The sequence below is a fragment of the Boleophthalmus pectinirostris genome, unplaced genomic scaffold (genome assembly GCF_026225935.1).
Source record: "Boleophthalmus pectinirostris isolate CB_2022bp ecotype Guang Dong unplaced genomic scaffold, ASM2622593v1 HiC_scaffold_7, whole genome shotgun sequence".
NCBI lineage: Eukaryota > Metazoa > Chordata > Actinopteri > Gobiiformes > Gobiidae > Boleophthalmus > Boleophthalmus pectinirostris.
Genome location: NW_026571473.1, coordinates 12,819,976 through 12,835,612, shown reverse-complemented (window position 1 = coordinate 12,835,612; position 15,637 = coordinate 12,819,976). Strand labels below are relative to the sequence as shown.

The 15,637-nt window shown below is 40.5% G+C and overlaps 1 protein-coding gene across 1 annotated transcript in view; it reads left to right on the top strand.

Moving 5' to 3' along the window:
- The first annotated feature begins 7,432 nt into the window (after positions 1-7,432).
- The window catches only part of LOC110172262 (adenylate cyclase type 1-like), a 62,128-nt gene continuing 53,923 nt past the window's right edge, over positions 7,433-15,637 (top strand). Inside the window, exons 1-3 of the mRNA XM_055164769.1 lie at positions 7,433-8,014; positions 11,280-11,429; positions 13,663-13,781. Of these exons, the coding sequence (XP_055020744.1) occupies positions 7,433-8,014; positions 11,280-11,429; positions 13,663-13,781 (851 nt within the window). The remainder of the gene's footprint in view (positions 8,015-11,279; positions 11,430-13,662; positions 13,782-15,637) is intronic.

Sequence of the window (15,637 nt, the reverse complement as noted above, 5' to 3'; positions counted from 1 at the left end):
GCCCTGGAATTGCCAACTCTACTGAACAAAAGGTAAAAGGTAGCTGTTAACTTGAAAACGTTTCCAGTTTCCAGCCTAAATATGCAGGATTTGTGTGTTAAATATGTGAATTAAATAAAATAAAACAAAACAAACTACCAAAAAACAAGTATGTTTTTGATGAGGAAACAACATTATAACATAAATCAGAACATGGCATGGGATAATATGGGCCCTTTAAAAATATATATATATTTTGAGTAGAATATAAGGCCTTCCACTCTCTGTTTTTAAATGAATCTGTAGAGAATTATCTTCTCTGTGTAAACTTCTGTGTCTAAAACTCATCTATGGCCCATAATTGCTGTACTATCCACAAACAGGAACAACATGAACAATAAGAATGTGTATGTTTAATGCATTACTTTGACCGATACACGTTGATCCCATTTGTAATAATAAATAAAAGATGAATTGAGCTTTGAAGCTCATCTCACTAAATGCGAAGACATATTTTGCCTCATTAATCGGCCATCTTTATAAATATATTGTGAAAATAACAATGGTTTAGGGTTTGTATGTAAACCTTATCATCCATAATCTATAAACCAGATAAAGGACAAAGAGCTACCGGCGTTACCAAGGCGCCGGGGTTTGCATTTGACAGTTAAACAAAATTTCCTTTTCATTGTGGTATTATTGACCTTTTTCAGTGCACATGTTAACATCATGTAAGCCATTACTGACAGCCGATGGGTTCAAGGAGGTTTTTAGCAGCAGCATAAATACCAGCGTTTACGTCTGAGCGGTCCTATCTGCCATGTCTATTCCTGTCTCCTAAATGAGAAGCACGAGGCTAATTGTGTTTGTATGAATGGCAATAGACAGGTTTATTCATGAATGCTAACCAGCTTGCTACAGTACTAGAGCAGAGGCACCAGTCTGCAGCTCAGTTCTCTTCAGCCCCAGTAGAGGGGTTCTATTCATTCATGTCCTGAGGAGTTTGGTCTGCGCTCTTATTTACCCATGTCTCTGTGCCAGTTGGCTCTCACCACCACATGCTTCCAACAGGAAACCACTTACAACCGCTGTCCACCTGAACTAACCTTTACTCACTGTACTCTGCATATTTTAGAGGCTATTTTTAACACAGTAGTATCCTGTTTTACCAAAGCCACGTGCGGTTGAAATAACTAGGCCTGTCACGATAAATACTGTATTGATTTGTCAGTCAATACATGACTGATGGGACATTTTCTTTGTACTAATTGGACATTTTTGGTTATTTTTCTGCATTATGATATGAGCTTTACAAGGTTAAATTATTAACTTCCTTGACTCATTATAGATACAAATTAACTAACTGTTGCATTCTGTAATTTATTTATTGCAGCTTATATATATTGTTTAAAATATGTGTATATTAGAAGACTACCTGAGAAATCTAGACACTATGTTGAAACAGTGTTGGCTTGCATACAGTTTGACCCAATTATTATTCTGTTATTCTCTCTTTAGTTATTCTGTTATTCCCTAACAGTGGTAAGTAATGCAACTAGAGCTTAAAAGTGCAAATGGTAGTTTCTAGTGGAGGGTCCGTTTGTGTGGAAATGTTATGTCTGGAAGTTTCCACAATATGGCATTAAACATCAGGACCAAGTTACCTATATGTGGAGTCTGTAGAGAGGCAAGCCTGCTCACAGTAAGAAGGCATATTTTTTTAACAGTAAAAGCATATGTAATTGACTGAAAATAGGTTTAAGCCATGCTGTGGAAAAGGACAAACAAGTGACAACCGTGCACCTTTAATTCACACATTATATTTCTGCTCTGTGACAACTGACTAACTAATCAATATGCAATGCCCCGCCACTGGCCCATAGTTGCCATACCAATTTTATTTATAAAGCACTTTAAGAACTTTACTGCTGGCCAATGTACTGTACACAAACATAGAACAGACAAGTACAATCACAGTCAAAGTCACAATACAACTACTAAAAAACAATGAGATACTTAACAACAAGAAATGTACACCTCACTTATTAAAAGCCGGTAAAAAAAAAGGTGCATTTTTAGAAGTGACTTAAAAACAGGTACAGAATTCCACCTGTTTAATCTCTAATGGCAACTGGTTTCACAGCCATGGGGCAGCAACAGAAAATGCATGGTCCTCACAAAGATTGCATCTAGTCTTTGGGATGGCAAGCTGGAGCTGATCTGCTGACCTGAGAGTGCGACAGAGGACATAAGGGTGGATCAGGTCAGTGAGGCAAGAGGGCGCTAGGCTGTGCAAACACTTGAAGTTAAAATAATTTTAAACTCGACTCTAAAACGCACTGGGAGCTAATGGAGAAAGGCTAAAATAGGTGAGATGTGCTCGTATTTCTGGGTTCCAGTTAAAAGTCGAAATGAGTTTTGGACCCGTTGCAAACAGCAAAGTGCATTTTGCCTGACACTGACTTAAAGTACAATAATCCAATCTGGTGGTCACAAATGCCTGTATTTTCAAATTTCAATGCATGTAGTTTTAAATTGTTCTGCTGACAAAATGGTCTTAATTTTGGCCAGTTGTCTTAGCTGGAAAAAACTAGACTTTACAACAGCACTAATTTGCTGATCAAATTTTAAATCAGGTTTCATTTTTACACCTAAGTTTGAAACAACTGCCTTCACTAAATGATTTAGTGAACCCAAGTCCACAGGAGAAGAGAAATTTGAAAAGGTACGGCCAAAAAACATAACTTCAGATTTTTCCTGATTAAGGCAAAAGCAATAAGTATTTGATATGTTCCTGTATGTGAACCATGTTCAAGAGTGAGTTTGAGTCTGAGCATACCTCACAATTAACAACTTGTTAGATTATGTTATGTGGCACGTGAGAAAAAAATATCACTTTCAGTTGTGTTCAATCTGTCCTACTGTTTTTGTATTTTGTATTTTTTGATATTACCAGATTTTATTTACATGTTTAAACTTTCAACTTAAATTTATGTACACCCACTTTTTACCAGACGCCCCTACCCCTCCTGCTCTTAGGCCCAAGTCTGTCGTGTGTGTGTTTTGAGATGAGAGAGCTGGCGAAGGAAGGCTTGTGTTGTTTTTAGTCACCTTTGGAGCCTCCATTGGCACCACCCGCTCCTTCATGTCAGAGCCTCAATTTGGAGAAATGTCAGTGCGCACAATGAGCCTTTAGGGCAGGGCGCTGTGTCACCCCATCCGCGCTCGACTGATACAAACACATCATCGCCCAGCACCTGAAAGCAGGAGTCACCCAGAGACATGAAGCAGCCACACAAAAGAGCCTGGAGTGGAAGCCAAGGGTGTCAGATTGGGAAACACCTCAACAGCATATCAGTCACAACTGCTAGCCTTTACTGCCTCTGTTGCTATGACTACGCAATAGTGGTGGTTTGGAAGTAGGGTGGGAGGGGGGGTGTAGTGGGGTACTTTGAGGGATAGACAGAGGGATGTTCCAAAAAAATCTGCAGCTGTCTCTTACCTCAGGAGTCTGTCTGTGAGTGCCTGTTCAAATGATTTCACATCACAGCTGACATGCTTAAGACAAGAGTGCTGATAAAACATTTAGACTGAGCTCGTTTGTGTGTTTCAGATATTAGTTTGTATTTATAAAACACTTAATGGCTAACTTGTATAAAAAGGCATGCTTTGCTTATTTGCATCCTTGTTAGTATTAATACAGTTTTTTCATGGACGATTTTGTTTGCTAGTTTGTCCCATACATCATTACTATTCATCTGCAGTATAAGAATTTAATGTGGTGACTGTCACATTTTGTGCCATACTTTGTAATATTATAGTCAAAGGATCAACATTTCCAAGGAGACAAACAGGTGGAGGCGCTCTTTCAGGCCAAGTAAGAGTCCGGTTTGTGGAAATGCAACTGTGCTGACAGTAAGAATGCATGTTTTTCTGTGTTTTTCAGTGCAATAAGTGGGAAAACTTGCTTTTATTTTGCTCTGTATTTTGTTTCAAGTTTCATGGTGGTTCATTAACAAATCATGTTAAGGTTCCACAGTTGTGGTTTATACGTTTGGATTCCACACAGTTATTTAGGTCCCTGGGCTCCATCTGAAATACTGAACCTGAATGCAACCTAAACACAACTGCTTTAAACCCAAATGGGATATTGTTTTTTGTTCTCCTTCATCTGTTTAGTCCTCACAGAATTCCCACAAACTTGAGCTGTCCTGGAAGTGATATAAGATGACCAGTTGCAAAGTTGCCAGTAAGAATCTTACACTTAATTAGTTTTCACACATACATGTTTATTATATTGTCGGAGCTCACAGTAACATGGCGAGGACATGCTGACCCCTCTCAGACAGATTAAGTCAACCTGACGATCTTTTGCACCACCTGCTCTGTGGAGAGGTGGAATCACTAAGCACTGTGCCAGTAACAACTCATAACTTATTGGATTTATCAGGATTAATTTGCCACTGATCCAACTCTAAATGCAATTGATGTGCCAGCCAAACAAAACTGTACAAGAAGTGTGACAAACTTTGAGAGGTGTTCATAGGCTTAAAACTCCTTTGACTGGTAGTTTGTTCCACTTGGACAGCCCTTAACAAAAGTTAGTAGACACAATGGCTTGCTAAGTGATTAAAGTGATCTTTCTGGAGAGATAATGCATTTTATGTTAAACTGTGGGAGATTATAGGCAAAGAAGCAATATTTGCAGGGAAACAAGCATCCAGACAAAATAAGAGTCAGGTTTCTGGAGATGCAAGCCTGCTCAGAGTAAGGATGCATGTTTTTGAACTTTTTCAGTGCAATAAAACAATGAATTTGCTTAATACTTTTATTGTACTGTACTGTATTTTATTGTAGCTTTAAATGTCTGATCCATCAATTAGGCCCTAATTGCTGAGTATTATTGTATTATAGTTTATATTGATGCGGTTTTATTATTGTTTGTCTCGCTTATATCACATTCTGTCATTATGTCACAATGAAGTACCTTGGCTTTGGCTGGCAACAGCAGAATCTCTCACACTCTTAACATATGTATCTATTGAGAGTGTGAGACATGGCAGTAGGTGCAATTCCAGCTCCCATAGATGAATGCTGTTGTTGTGTCCTTGGACAAAACACTAAAATTCTTATCTACTTTTTATTTACTTTTTACATTATGAACTCAAACTAAATCATGTCTGAATGATAAAGTCAAAAGTTACTGTGATATCAAGAGGTAATATATTTTTGTACAATTGTTATCTTTTACTTCTACTTAAATACTTTGACCTGATAACCTTTGTCAGTAAATCAAATAATCTTGTCATTCTTCTTTCAGTACCAACAAAGCAGGCTGTTCACCCTCATTTGTTTGGGGGGTGGGGTAGTAAAGATGTAATGTCGCCTCTCAGCTGTTGCCTAATCTTTAGAATAAACTCCTGAGATTCTGTGGTAATGATATGATTAAATCCTTCTATATATTAACAACCTGTTGTGTTTCATATCAAACCCCAAAGCTAAGGAAGAGAAGGGTGTCAGTACTCATCTCCACATAAGAAGACGCTACACCAAATCTTATTAGTCTCCTCTAGATTGGGTCAGAATGTCTTTGCTTTTAATGGTGCGATGTCGACCAAGGAGCCTATTGATTTAAAACACACTGGACGCAAGTAGGTATTGACCACATAGTAATTGACTGTGTGCATACAGACACTTTTTTGTTAGGAAGGCTCAAAGTGCTTCACATTGACTGGTTCATTGATGGGCTTCTCCATTGACTTCTTAAAAGATTTCAGCAATCTCTGGCACATGTGTGACAAAAGTAAGGTCACCAGTTGCACTATGGAAACTACAACACAAAATGCCAATGTGCACTAAAAAGCAGCAGCCTGTTGTGGTCTGAGGGGTCATCAGTTAGAATGAGGTAAAGAGGGACACATGTGCCGCATTGAGACGGGGATGTTAAATCTCTCTGTAAATAACCTGGAACAGATGAATAGATTTCTCTGTCAGTCATTGTGCTGTAAATAGAACATGTAATTGTGATGCAAAAGAACCATGGTATATTGACCTGTCTTAGTTCTTTTCAGGAGCATATGGCATATGTCTACACTGGCAACAGGATATCACAGACACACATGACACAGCTTTTCAAAGCTAAATTTTGATGGAGAAAGTCACGCATCAGTCTCCAAAGATTCCCAGCAACTGATCTTATACTATTGTTCTGCTGCATGGCTGGTTAAACAGATTTATGCCCACTCATACAAGCAGTTGAAATGATGCCCCCAGGTCATGTTACTGTTCTGATCTGTGGAAAGACAAGCCAGTATCATCTCCATGGAGACATGTAAATGATGGAGATCTCTTAAAGGCTTCAAAAAATGAAGCATGTATAACAAACTTTTTAGACTAAAGCCTTAGACTGAGTGCCACATGTGTCATGATGTCTTCTTCACACATCTTTGATTAAGAGTGTGCTCAGTATTTAGAATACAGTGTTAGCGATAGACTATTCAACATATTAGGTACTCTTCACAAATTTACTCTCAATCAGTAGTCTTCCTCAATCACTTGGGCAGGATGAATACATGCTGATTGCTCCGTTAATTGATTTTACGCTTATACTGAAAGAAGATTTTAACCAATTAAACAGTATCTAAAACTGATAAATTTGCACGTCTTTCCTTTGCGTAATTGGTGAAATTTGATTAAGATGCTTAATCGACGCTAAACGCATGCAAATAAGACAAGCGCTGCCCCACTGACATAACAATGGTGCATCACGTCATCATTCATCTCAGTGGTATTGAAAGGTGCTTCTGCGGATACAGCCGCGCACCTGTCATTAATGTTCACATGTATTGATGGTGTGACTGCGGAGAGCGTCACTCCGCAGTGACACAGATGAGGAAACGAAAAGAGGGAAAGACCAAATTGTTGCTATATTGGACCATGCTCCGATGCAGCTGCGCTATTTTTAGCTGGGAACTACATCAGCTCTGACTGCAGACGCTACGGGGAAATCACCAGCAGTCGGTGTTCTGCCGCTGTCTCCGCCACCGCGCACATCTCTCTCTCTCTCATCTCCACACCGCTTTGAGCAGCGGGCACTGTTTACAGTGGCACCGGGCGCGTGACACCGGGAGACAAAGGCACGTAATGCTTCGGACGGAGCCTCGTAGCGGGTGTTTTGACGAACGTGTCATGCGGGCGTGATGCTGTTTGAGCGCTCACGGGGGATCAGCGTTGATGGTGCGCGCGACTCAGCGGGTGGTCGCGCTCCTCTGAACACAGCCCCTTGACGAGAGGCACGAGCCTAGACCCGTGGCCACCCTCTCCCTCGTCATAACAGTGCCGTGAGCCCGTGGACGTGTTGGACGCGCGCACCGGGAGAGGGTGCCGGTTCCAGTGGGACACGCGCTGAAAAGTTGTACCGTGTTCGTGCGCCCCCAGCCTGCATGGCCCGGACATGGAGCCGCACGAAAGAGTCAAAAGCCATGGAACGAAGGGTCACTGCCCGGCCGGCACGTGCGAGGACGAGTTTAATAGCCACGAGCTCGAGGCGCTGTTCCAGAACTACAACCTGAAGCTCGAGCAGACCGCCACGCTCAAGGCTCTCGCGGTGCTCATCGTTGCCGCGTCGTCGCTCTCGTTACTGGAGCTGTTGTCCAGCCCGCGCCTCACTTTGTCCAAGGGCTCGTGCCCCGTGCACTGTGTGGTCTTCCTTTCGCTTTTCATCGTCACTAACGTCAAATACCTGCACGTGACGCAACTGCAACAGATCGCCAAGCTCGCACTTCTCTTCAGCTTCACCTTTGCTTTGCTATGTTGCCCGTTTCCACCTGCGCTAACAGGTGCGCGCGAGGGCACCCTGGGCGCCGTGGGTCCCGAACAGGGTGTGTGGCAACTCATGCTGGTCACCCTCGTGGCCTACGTGCTGCTGCCCGTGCGCACGCTGTTGGCAGTGCTGTTTGGGGTCATGCTTGCGGCATCCCACTTCATCGTCATCGCAACATCTTTCAACGGAAGAAAACAAAAGCTCTGGAGGCCGGTAAGTACAGTGTGGGACAACTGACATGAGTGTCCAAATATGTGCTTTTTATTGCAAATATGTCTCATGAAAGACTTCAGTCAGCAATTTCTCCAAACGTAAAGGGGCTTTGAAAGAACTTTCATAATTTCTCAGATATAAAAGCAATGTATGTACAATTTAAATCCATGGCACTACTGCCTCCCCAAATCAGATTGTATTAGCCAGAACTGGTCTATCTCCGTTTTGTTGAGTTACATCTGAAATAATCTGATGCTCAACAAATATGGCACACTTACTCAATCTACTGTCTCTATGGAGGAAAGGAAAAGTAGAAACACAGTCAGCTATTGATTTTTGCTCTAGGTTACTGTATTTGGAAGAATGAAAACAAGTGCAGCTTTACTTTAGGTGTAATGAAGTAGAGGAGGAGCTGTCCGGTGCTGAAACCCCCTGTTACAGGTCAATTGAGTTTCTTACTTCATGTTAGTATTGATTGGTTGAGTTTTCACAAGAGGTTTTTGCCCTTACTCAAAATCCACATCCAAAAGGTGTATTTTTCTTCAATTCAATTGAGAATAACATAGACTGTTTACTGAAGCCAAGACATAACATATCAACTAGCTCTCGGAAGAAATGTTACCCCAAGTTTTCTATTAATGTCCCCTATATCATTTATAGAGCAAGTGTATTTCTTTAATGTTTAGATCACGTCTGATCTCTAGAATTATTTCTGCTTCCAGACAGTAGCTGTTTTAATTTTGATCCCTTTAAAGGGGGTCAATACTAGAACACATAACTATTGATTGACTGGATTCATAGCTACAATTTACACCTGGAAGGACACTTCTGTGACACTGTGGGAATGTACAACATTTCCAGCAGCTCATTGAATTCATTGATCTCTGCAGTATTTTACCAACAAAAGACTGAGAATAAATGATAGTTTGTCAGCAGTGACATCTGTGTGCTGTGTTGATATGCTTGGGTAAGGGTTAGCATAAAAATTGTGATGGTTTGGTTGTGTGTCTGTGTTCATTCAGATAGATTTCAGTTTTCACTAGTGGTTCAAAACTCAACAACCCCTTTTAGTGAAGTGACCTCTTGAGTAAATTCACTGGTTTTCAAAGATATTAGCGACAGTAAGAGCTTTTCATCAGATGCTTTCCTTGTCTGCGCAGACAGCATACATAGCATCACCCATCTGGCATTGTAATGCATTAGCATATCTCATTGACCTTTGAACCCTAACCTTTGTGAGCAATTGGCGACAAACTGTGTTTACAGAGTTCATCCCCTAAATGAAGTGTCTATGCTGAATCAATGGCCTATGATCATAAATCAATGACACACTTTGTCTGCTTTTCATTGCAGGCCTTTCTGTTCTTTGAGTCTCACCTATAGCTTCATGTCATAATCCTCATGCTGACCTTCATGACTGCCATTCTATCCATCATATGGATTAAAGCATGGACTGCAAAATCTAATCTAGGCAAATACTGTGCTGCATAAAATCATATAGCCACATGTGTTACTCCTGTAAACCACCTTAAAAACTCAATATCTACTTTAGATAAATGTATCTAGAAGTTTGGTGTTGTTCCATGAATTTAAATATTAATAAAACAAATGAATAATGAATTAGCAATTTTGTTGTTGTCTCCATGACAATATTTATATGTATAAAAAATCTGCTAAAACATGCCTCTAAATGTCTTGGTTGAATGAGTACCACACAAAATGTGAATGGGTTGTGAAATGAACCATTAAAGTACAGAAAAAAAAATGCATATCATTTTATCCCCTTGTTTGGAAGCTAAAACCCTTGTTTCTCTTCTATCTATTTTTAATCAGCTCTTTTTGCTGTCTTTAAAAAAATATTACACATTGTAAATATGTCAATTTTACATAGGCCTATCTTCAAAACAACAATTACAATATTATAATTTTTATGAAGAACTCCCTCCTATTTTGGATATTTTTGATTCTACAAATTTCACTTTAAATTATTTGGCAAATGGGCAATGATATGATGTGTTACTATCTTTTATTTAATTTATTTATTTATTTGAGACAGGGACAGCGCACAATTTTTACATTAACCTTAACAGGAGAGATGCATTGTACCAGGTTGTAGAACCAGTGCTAATTTCCACCTGTAGTAACTGGGCAGATTCATTATTGATTGTATTTGACTGACGTTGGCTATCAACTGTTCTTGAAGACCTATGTAGCATATTTTGGGTTGATGGGAGAAACCGGAGCCCGAAGGAAACCTTCTTGCTGTGAGGCATGAGTGCCAGCCACTCAGGCACCATGCCGACATTGTGCGGCACGGTGGCTCAGCCGCTGCTAACTGCTAACTCCTAACAGTGGTTATATGGTTTGTCCACCAGTCTGAAGTTCAGGAGCCTGATCCCAGCTCGGACAAGTGCCTTTCTGTACATTTCTCTGTTGGGCCCTGTCCTACACTTTCTTATGGTGTCAGTGCTGGTGGTTGGATGGGCCGATATCTCAGAGATGCCATGTTTTTGTGTTAGCTGAAAGACAAACAAGCCTCATATAAGAAATATCAGAATGTGTTTGTTATTTTCTAAAATTATGTTAAAGAATGTTTATGGAGCCCACTACACTACAATTTGCTGTTACTAAAATTAAGTTGTCAATACACTTTTACAACTACAGTTATTGTTGTATTGATCATTGTGTTTAATGTAGGACTTACACCTGTTGTCAATCACCAGTGTAGAAAAGTGTTTGTTCCTGAACTCAGTCTCTGTTGTTGCATGTAGGCAGTAGAGTCAGAGCTTTGTGTGTATATGAAACCTTCAGAAAAGGACTTGTGGTTCTCACCTCAGAACCAGAAAACCAGAAACTTGTGATATCACACAGCTTCTGTTTGTCTGCCCCAGGGCAGCTGTGGCCTCAAGTGATTAACCAAGTGTAAGTTACAGTGCATAAAATTGTAAGGAGATTTTTGAATGTTTGGAAAAGAGATAATTAATTAATATTACTTTTTTTTAACCTGTGAGGGAACAAAAGAACTCAAGCAGGGGTCTCACTGCATTTGAGAGATTGTTTGTAACACTGCATTTTAATAAAAATGTATGAAGAAAGAAATGTTGATATAATCTGAACTACAGGTTCATGAATCCTGGCCAAATGATCTATAGTCACTGAAACTCCTTCTCAGAAGTCCTCTCTCCTGATGTAGATATGCATTTCTTGCCTTTAGCACTAGGGCCCCTGTGTAACAACATGCCTGCTCTTGTTTGTGTGTGTGCAGCTGGTGGCCAACGCTGTGCTGTTCACCAGTGTCAACCTGTCGGGGGTGTTCGTGCGTGTCCTCACCGAGCGGACCCAGAGGAGAGTCTTCTTACAAGCGCGCAACTGCATCGAGGAGCGGCTCCGACTTGAGGATGAGAACGAGAAGCAGGTATGGAGCAAAAAATCTCCAACTCCAGGCAAAGAATATACGAGTTCAAGTTTGCCACCCCATCTTTCCATCCTCTTAACATCCTCACTGTCTCCTGAGAAGTAGTTGTGTTATTTTTTTTTATAGAATTTCAGGTGCCAATGTATTCTAACAACCTGCCCACAGGCGCTCAGTAACTATGACAGCAGCTATTTCGGGAAAGAACAATTACAGTGGCACATGCACTGGTGCTACAGCCATCCTCCCTCCCCCATACACACCTACAATGCAGCTATTTAACTAAAGAGCAATCGCGTAACTTTACTCACTTGGTTATGCCCCGCGCTCCCTCACCTAGCATTAGCAGGGACCCAATGGAAAATGAATTATGCCCAATGTTACATGTATTTCTGCTTGTACACAATAGACGTGCACGTACTTAGCACCTGTGCTTTGTAGATTAGACGGTGATATGCTGTGTTTCCCTCAGCAGTAGCAGGCTCCCTTCTGACAGGTAATTACACAAGCAGATTGCTTTCATGGCCTCCATACTCCAGTAAAGGTCACAGTTTATCTGGGTGAAAGAAACACATGCAGACCCCTGATTGGGATCTATCAACAGCCAGTCAATGCTCCGCAGCCAGGCATTCTCAACATAAATGTCTGAGATTTGAATTTCAGCCTTCAAAGGGGCCTTCTCTTATCGCTGTGGTGTAGCTTTGAGTCAGATGTAGAGTTTGGACTGATCACAACAGGTCAATGCACCGGGCACTGGGACTTTGTAGAACACAAACTTGTTTAATTCAGATGCAGTTGTACAATGAGTTCTAACCACCTGTAAAATATCTGCTGACAAAGACCGCTCAGAGAAATCCTGGATGTGACTGTCACTTTTTAAACTGTTCAGTAATTTGTGATGTTTTCTCATATGAAGTTTCCCAGGCAGAAGGTAATCTTTTGGGCAGGTTATCTGTGTAAATGTGAGAGGAGTGAACGTTAATGGATCTTTAATACATCTCTATTAGAGGAGTCACAGTCAAATAGCACATAGTGAATTAAGCCTGGGACAGATCAGAGAAATGGGAATCATTACAGTGCGATTAGAAGAAGTTTCCAGAGAGAGAAGCGCAAGAGATTAATAACTCAGATAAATGAATTATCTCATTAAAGTCAGCACACCTTCACACATAGCTCATTTACATAGAGCCTCCACACATACAACACTTCAGTGCTGGCCCATATGGATAAGCATACTTCCCTAGGCCTCCACTCGAGGTGTGAAGAATAAATCCTGTGTACAGTTAGTGTTTTATTGGCAGGTGAGGAGCAGCTGTGTGAATGGATGGAAATACGAGGTATACACAAGGAGAGACTGTTTTCATAACCAGCTTCTCAACAGCAACTGAGCTGAGCTGATGATTCACTGTGCATTCACAACCACTGGACATCCCACTAGAGCTTAAAGTGTACTCTGCTGCACAAGACTGTTCAAACAGAGAAACACAAACGCTGAGGTGTGTAAATACAACTGCTGTAATGAGGCTACTCTAAAGACTTTTCAACTAGAAATGATCATTTTCTCAATAGACTCCAAAAAGAGAAACATCCAAAAGTGCACTCATAGACAGTACTGTCTTTTATGCAACCAAGCAGAAAGAAGGTCCAGCTCTTAGAGAAGGACTGAGCCTGCAGCCTGTCACCACCAAAGCCATCTCCACCATGCTTTTTATATCCTCACTCTGCAGCAGCAGTTAGGCTTTATGGGAGCCACAATGCCGCACACATTACATTTAATGTCTGTGTAAAAACCTTCTAATCACGGCACTTTGAAGCCACTACAATGATGATCATGCACATAAAACAAATGGATCGCGAATGACTCTTGGTTGGGTTGTGGTTGTACAACAGTGAAAGTTTCAACTTTTACTTGCAGAGCTGTTGATGACAATTTAAAAAAAAAATGATTACAGTTTATTGTCTTTTTTATTGTTTTTTATTGATTGATAATTTGTTGATAATTGCAAATTGGCCAAGAGCTATCACTTAAAAGTTTTTATTTCAACTTTCATAAAACTGCAAAGTCATGAGGGGTCAACTTTGTGTGATGTGAAATTTATACACTTTGCGTTCCCATTTTGTGTGCTATGTTAGGTACAGTATTCGAGAGAACATAACACCTACAGTATGTCCACTATCCACATCTTCCTATTTAAAGTTCTCATGCAGCCTCCTGTCCTGTCTCCTCCCTCTTCAGGAGCGTCTGCTAATGAGCCTACTGCCCAGGAATGTTGCCATGGAGATGAAGGAGGACTTCCTGAAGCCGCCGGAGAGGATCTTTCATAAGATCTACATCCAACGTCATGACAATGTCAGGTACGGGGGTGTCATGACAACTGTGCTGCGCCAAGGTGTGCGCATGGGTCCGTACTGTTTTGATCCAGGTGTCACTCGCTGTGACGTCAAGGTCAAGAATAGAAGGGCAGCAATTAAGATTAGCCAATCACACGAGATAAAGGTTAGAGAACAGGAACACTCTATGGATCTTCTGTCAGGGCTGATGTTGTTTTTGGCTTTGTATTGGCATGCAGCATCACAGAAATGTGAGCACTTTCTGGTAACTGTTAATTACATGAAAGCAGCTCTGTAGGGCATCGTCTCTCTGCTACTTCCAAGAGTTTTGCATTTCCCCCAAGGCTTTCACTTAGCTTTCCAAACAGGAGTTCAGCCGGAAGGTATTATTCATGATAGATATTAGAGCAAACGAGACTTTCGACATCTTCAATATTTAAATTCCCTTATGCACATGCTGCTGGAAAATAATACAATGCTGTGTTTATTTTGTCAGTAAAGCAAGGAGTCTCTGACATTTCATTTCTGATGATTAAATAATTGATGCCTTATGTCAAAACAGAGTGCTGGTGCAGTTAGCAGCTTACGTCATACAGAGTGGAATATACCCTGCATATGCACGCACTACTGGAAGATATTCTTTGAAGACTGGAATAAAAAAATCCATTTGAACATGCTGTAAAGAAGTAAACAAGTCAGTGGAGCACAAGTATTGTTTGTTGCTTCTTCTATGTTAACTATTTTATTTAGTACATAGATAATGCAATCATATGCAGTTTGGACATGCCCAAAAGGCTCTGTTTATGTAACTTAAAGTGTCTATATATATGACAGATTAGGCTAATCATTTCATTTCAAACATAAATAACAAAATATTTGTTATTATTATTACCTAGTAGGACACAGGCAGCAGATATGGCATACATAGAACATAGATAATTGTTCCAAAACATTATTTGCACAATAGTTATGATTAGATAAAATAAAAATAGATGACAAGACCTTCATTATGTTAAATCAATGTTTATTCTGTAAAAAAAAAATTGTTCTTTGTGCGTAAATTATCCATGCATGTTGCATGGAATTTTCAGTGTTGATGACATATGTAGAGGCATTCCCTTTTAGAACTTTCTGTACTTTTTCTGTATTTTTGTACTTTTAACTTTTTTTCCCCACAAACTGCCACTTGATTGTTGTAAAACTCTGATAAAGAATTTCCACATGGTCTATGCCACCAAACCAAGTAATCATTAGAAAATCATAAAAACCATGCACTCAAATGTTGTTTTAGTGTCTGTCTGATACAAACCGCATAAACACATTTATTTTCATTTGTTTATAGAAACTTTCCCACTGTATTCAATTAGCCTTTATAGCAGCTGTCCATCCCTTATTTTGTGCTAGGTCAGCTTATTGGTGAGTGTGAGAAAGTGACCTGACTCATGGCTGATTAGCTAAAAACATACAACAGTAAATAGAAAAGGAGAGCTATAGACCTAAAGAAAAGAAGAGAGCTGTAGACCTATAGAGAAGAGGAGAGGTAAGCCTAAAGAGAAGGAAGAGGAGAGCTGTAGTTCCAAAGAGAAGAGGAGAGCTGTAGGCCTAAAGAGAAAAGGATTGCTGTAGGTCTAAAGACAAAAAGAGAGACCTATAGAGAAGAGGATAGCTGTAGACCCAAAGAGGAGAGGAGAGCTGTGGACCTGAAGAGAATAGGAGAGCTGTAGACTGGCGGAGTGTGGGAGTGGAGGGCCAGGTAGCGTGTCAAGAGCACTCGTGTCAAGAGACAATCCTCTCTCTCTTTCTCTCTCTCTCTCTGTCTGTTCTCATGCCCTGTAAGCCCTGCTCCACTTTGCTAAACATGATACGTGCACTTGTAAACG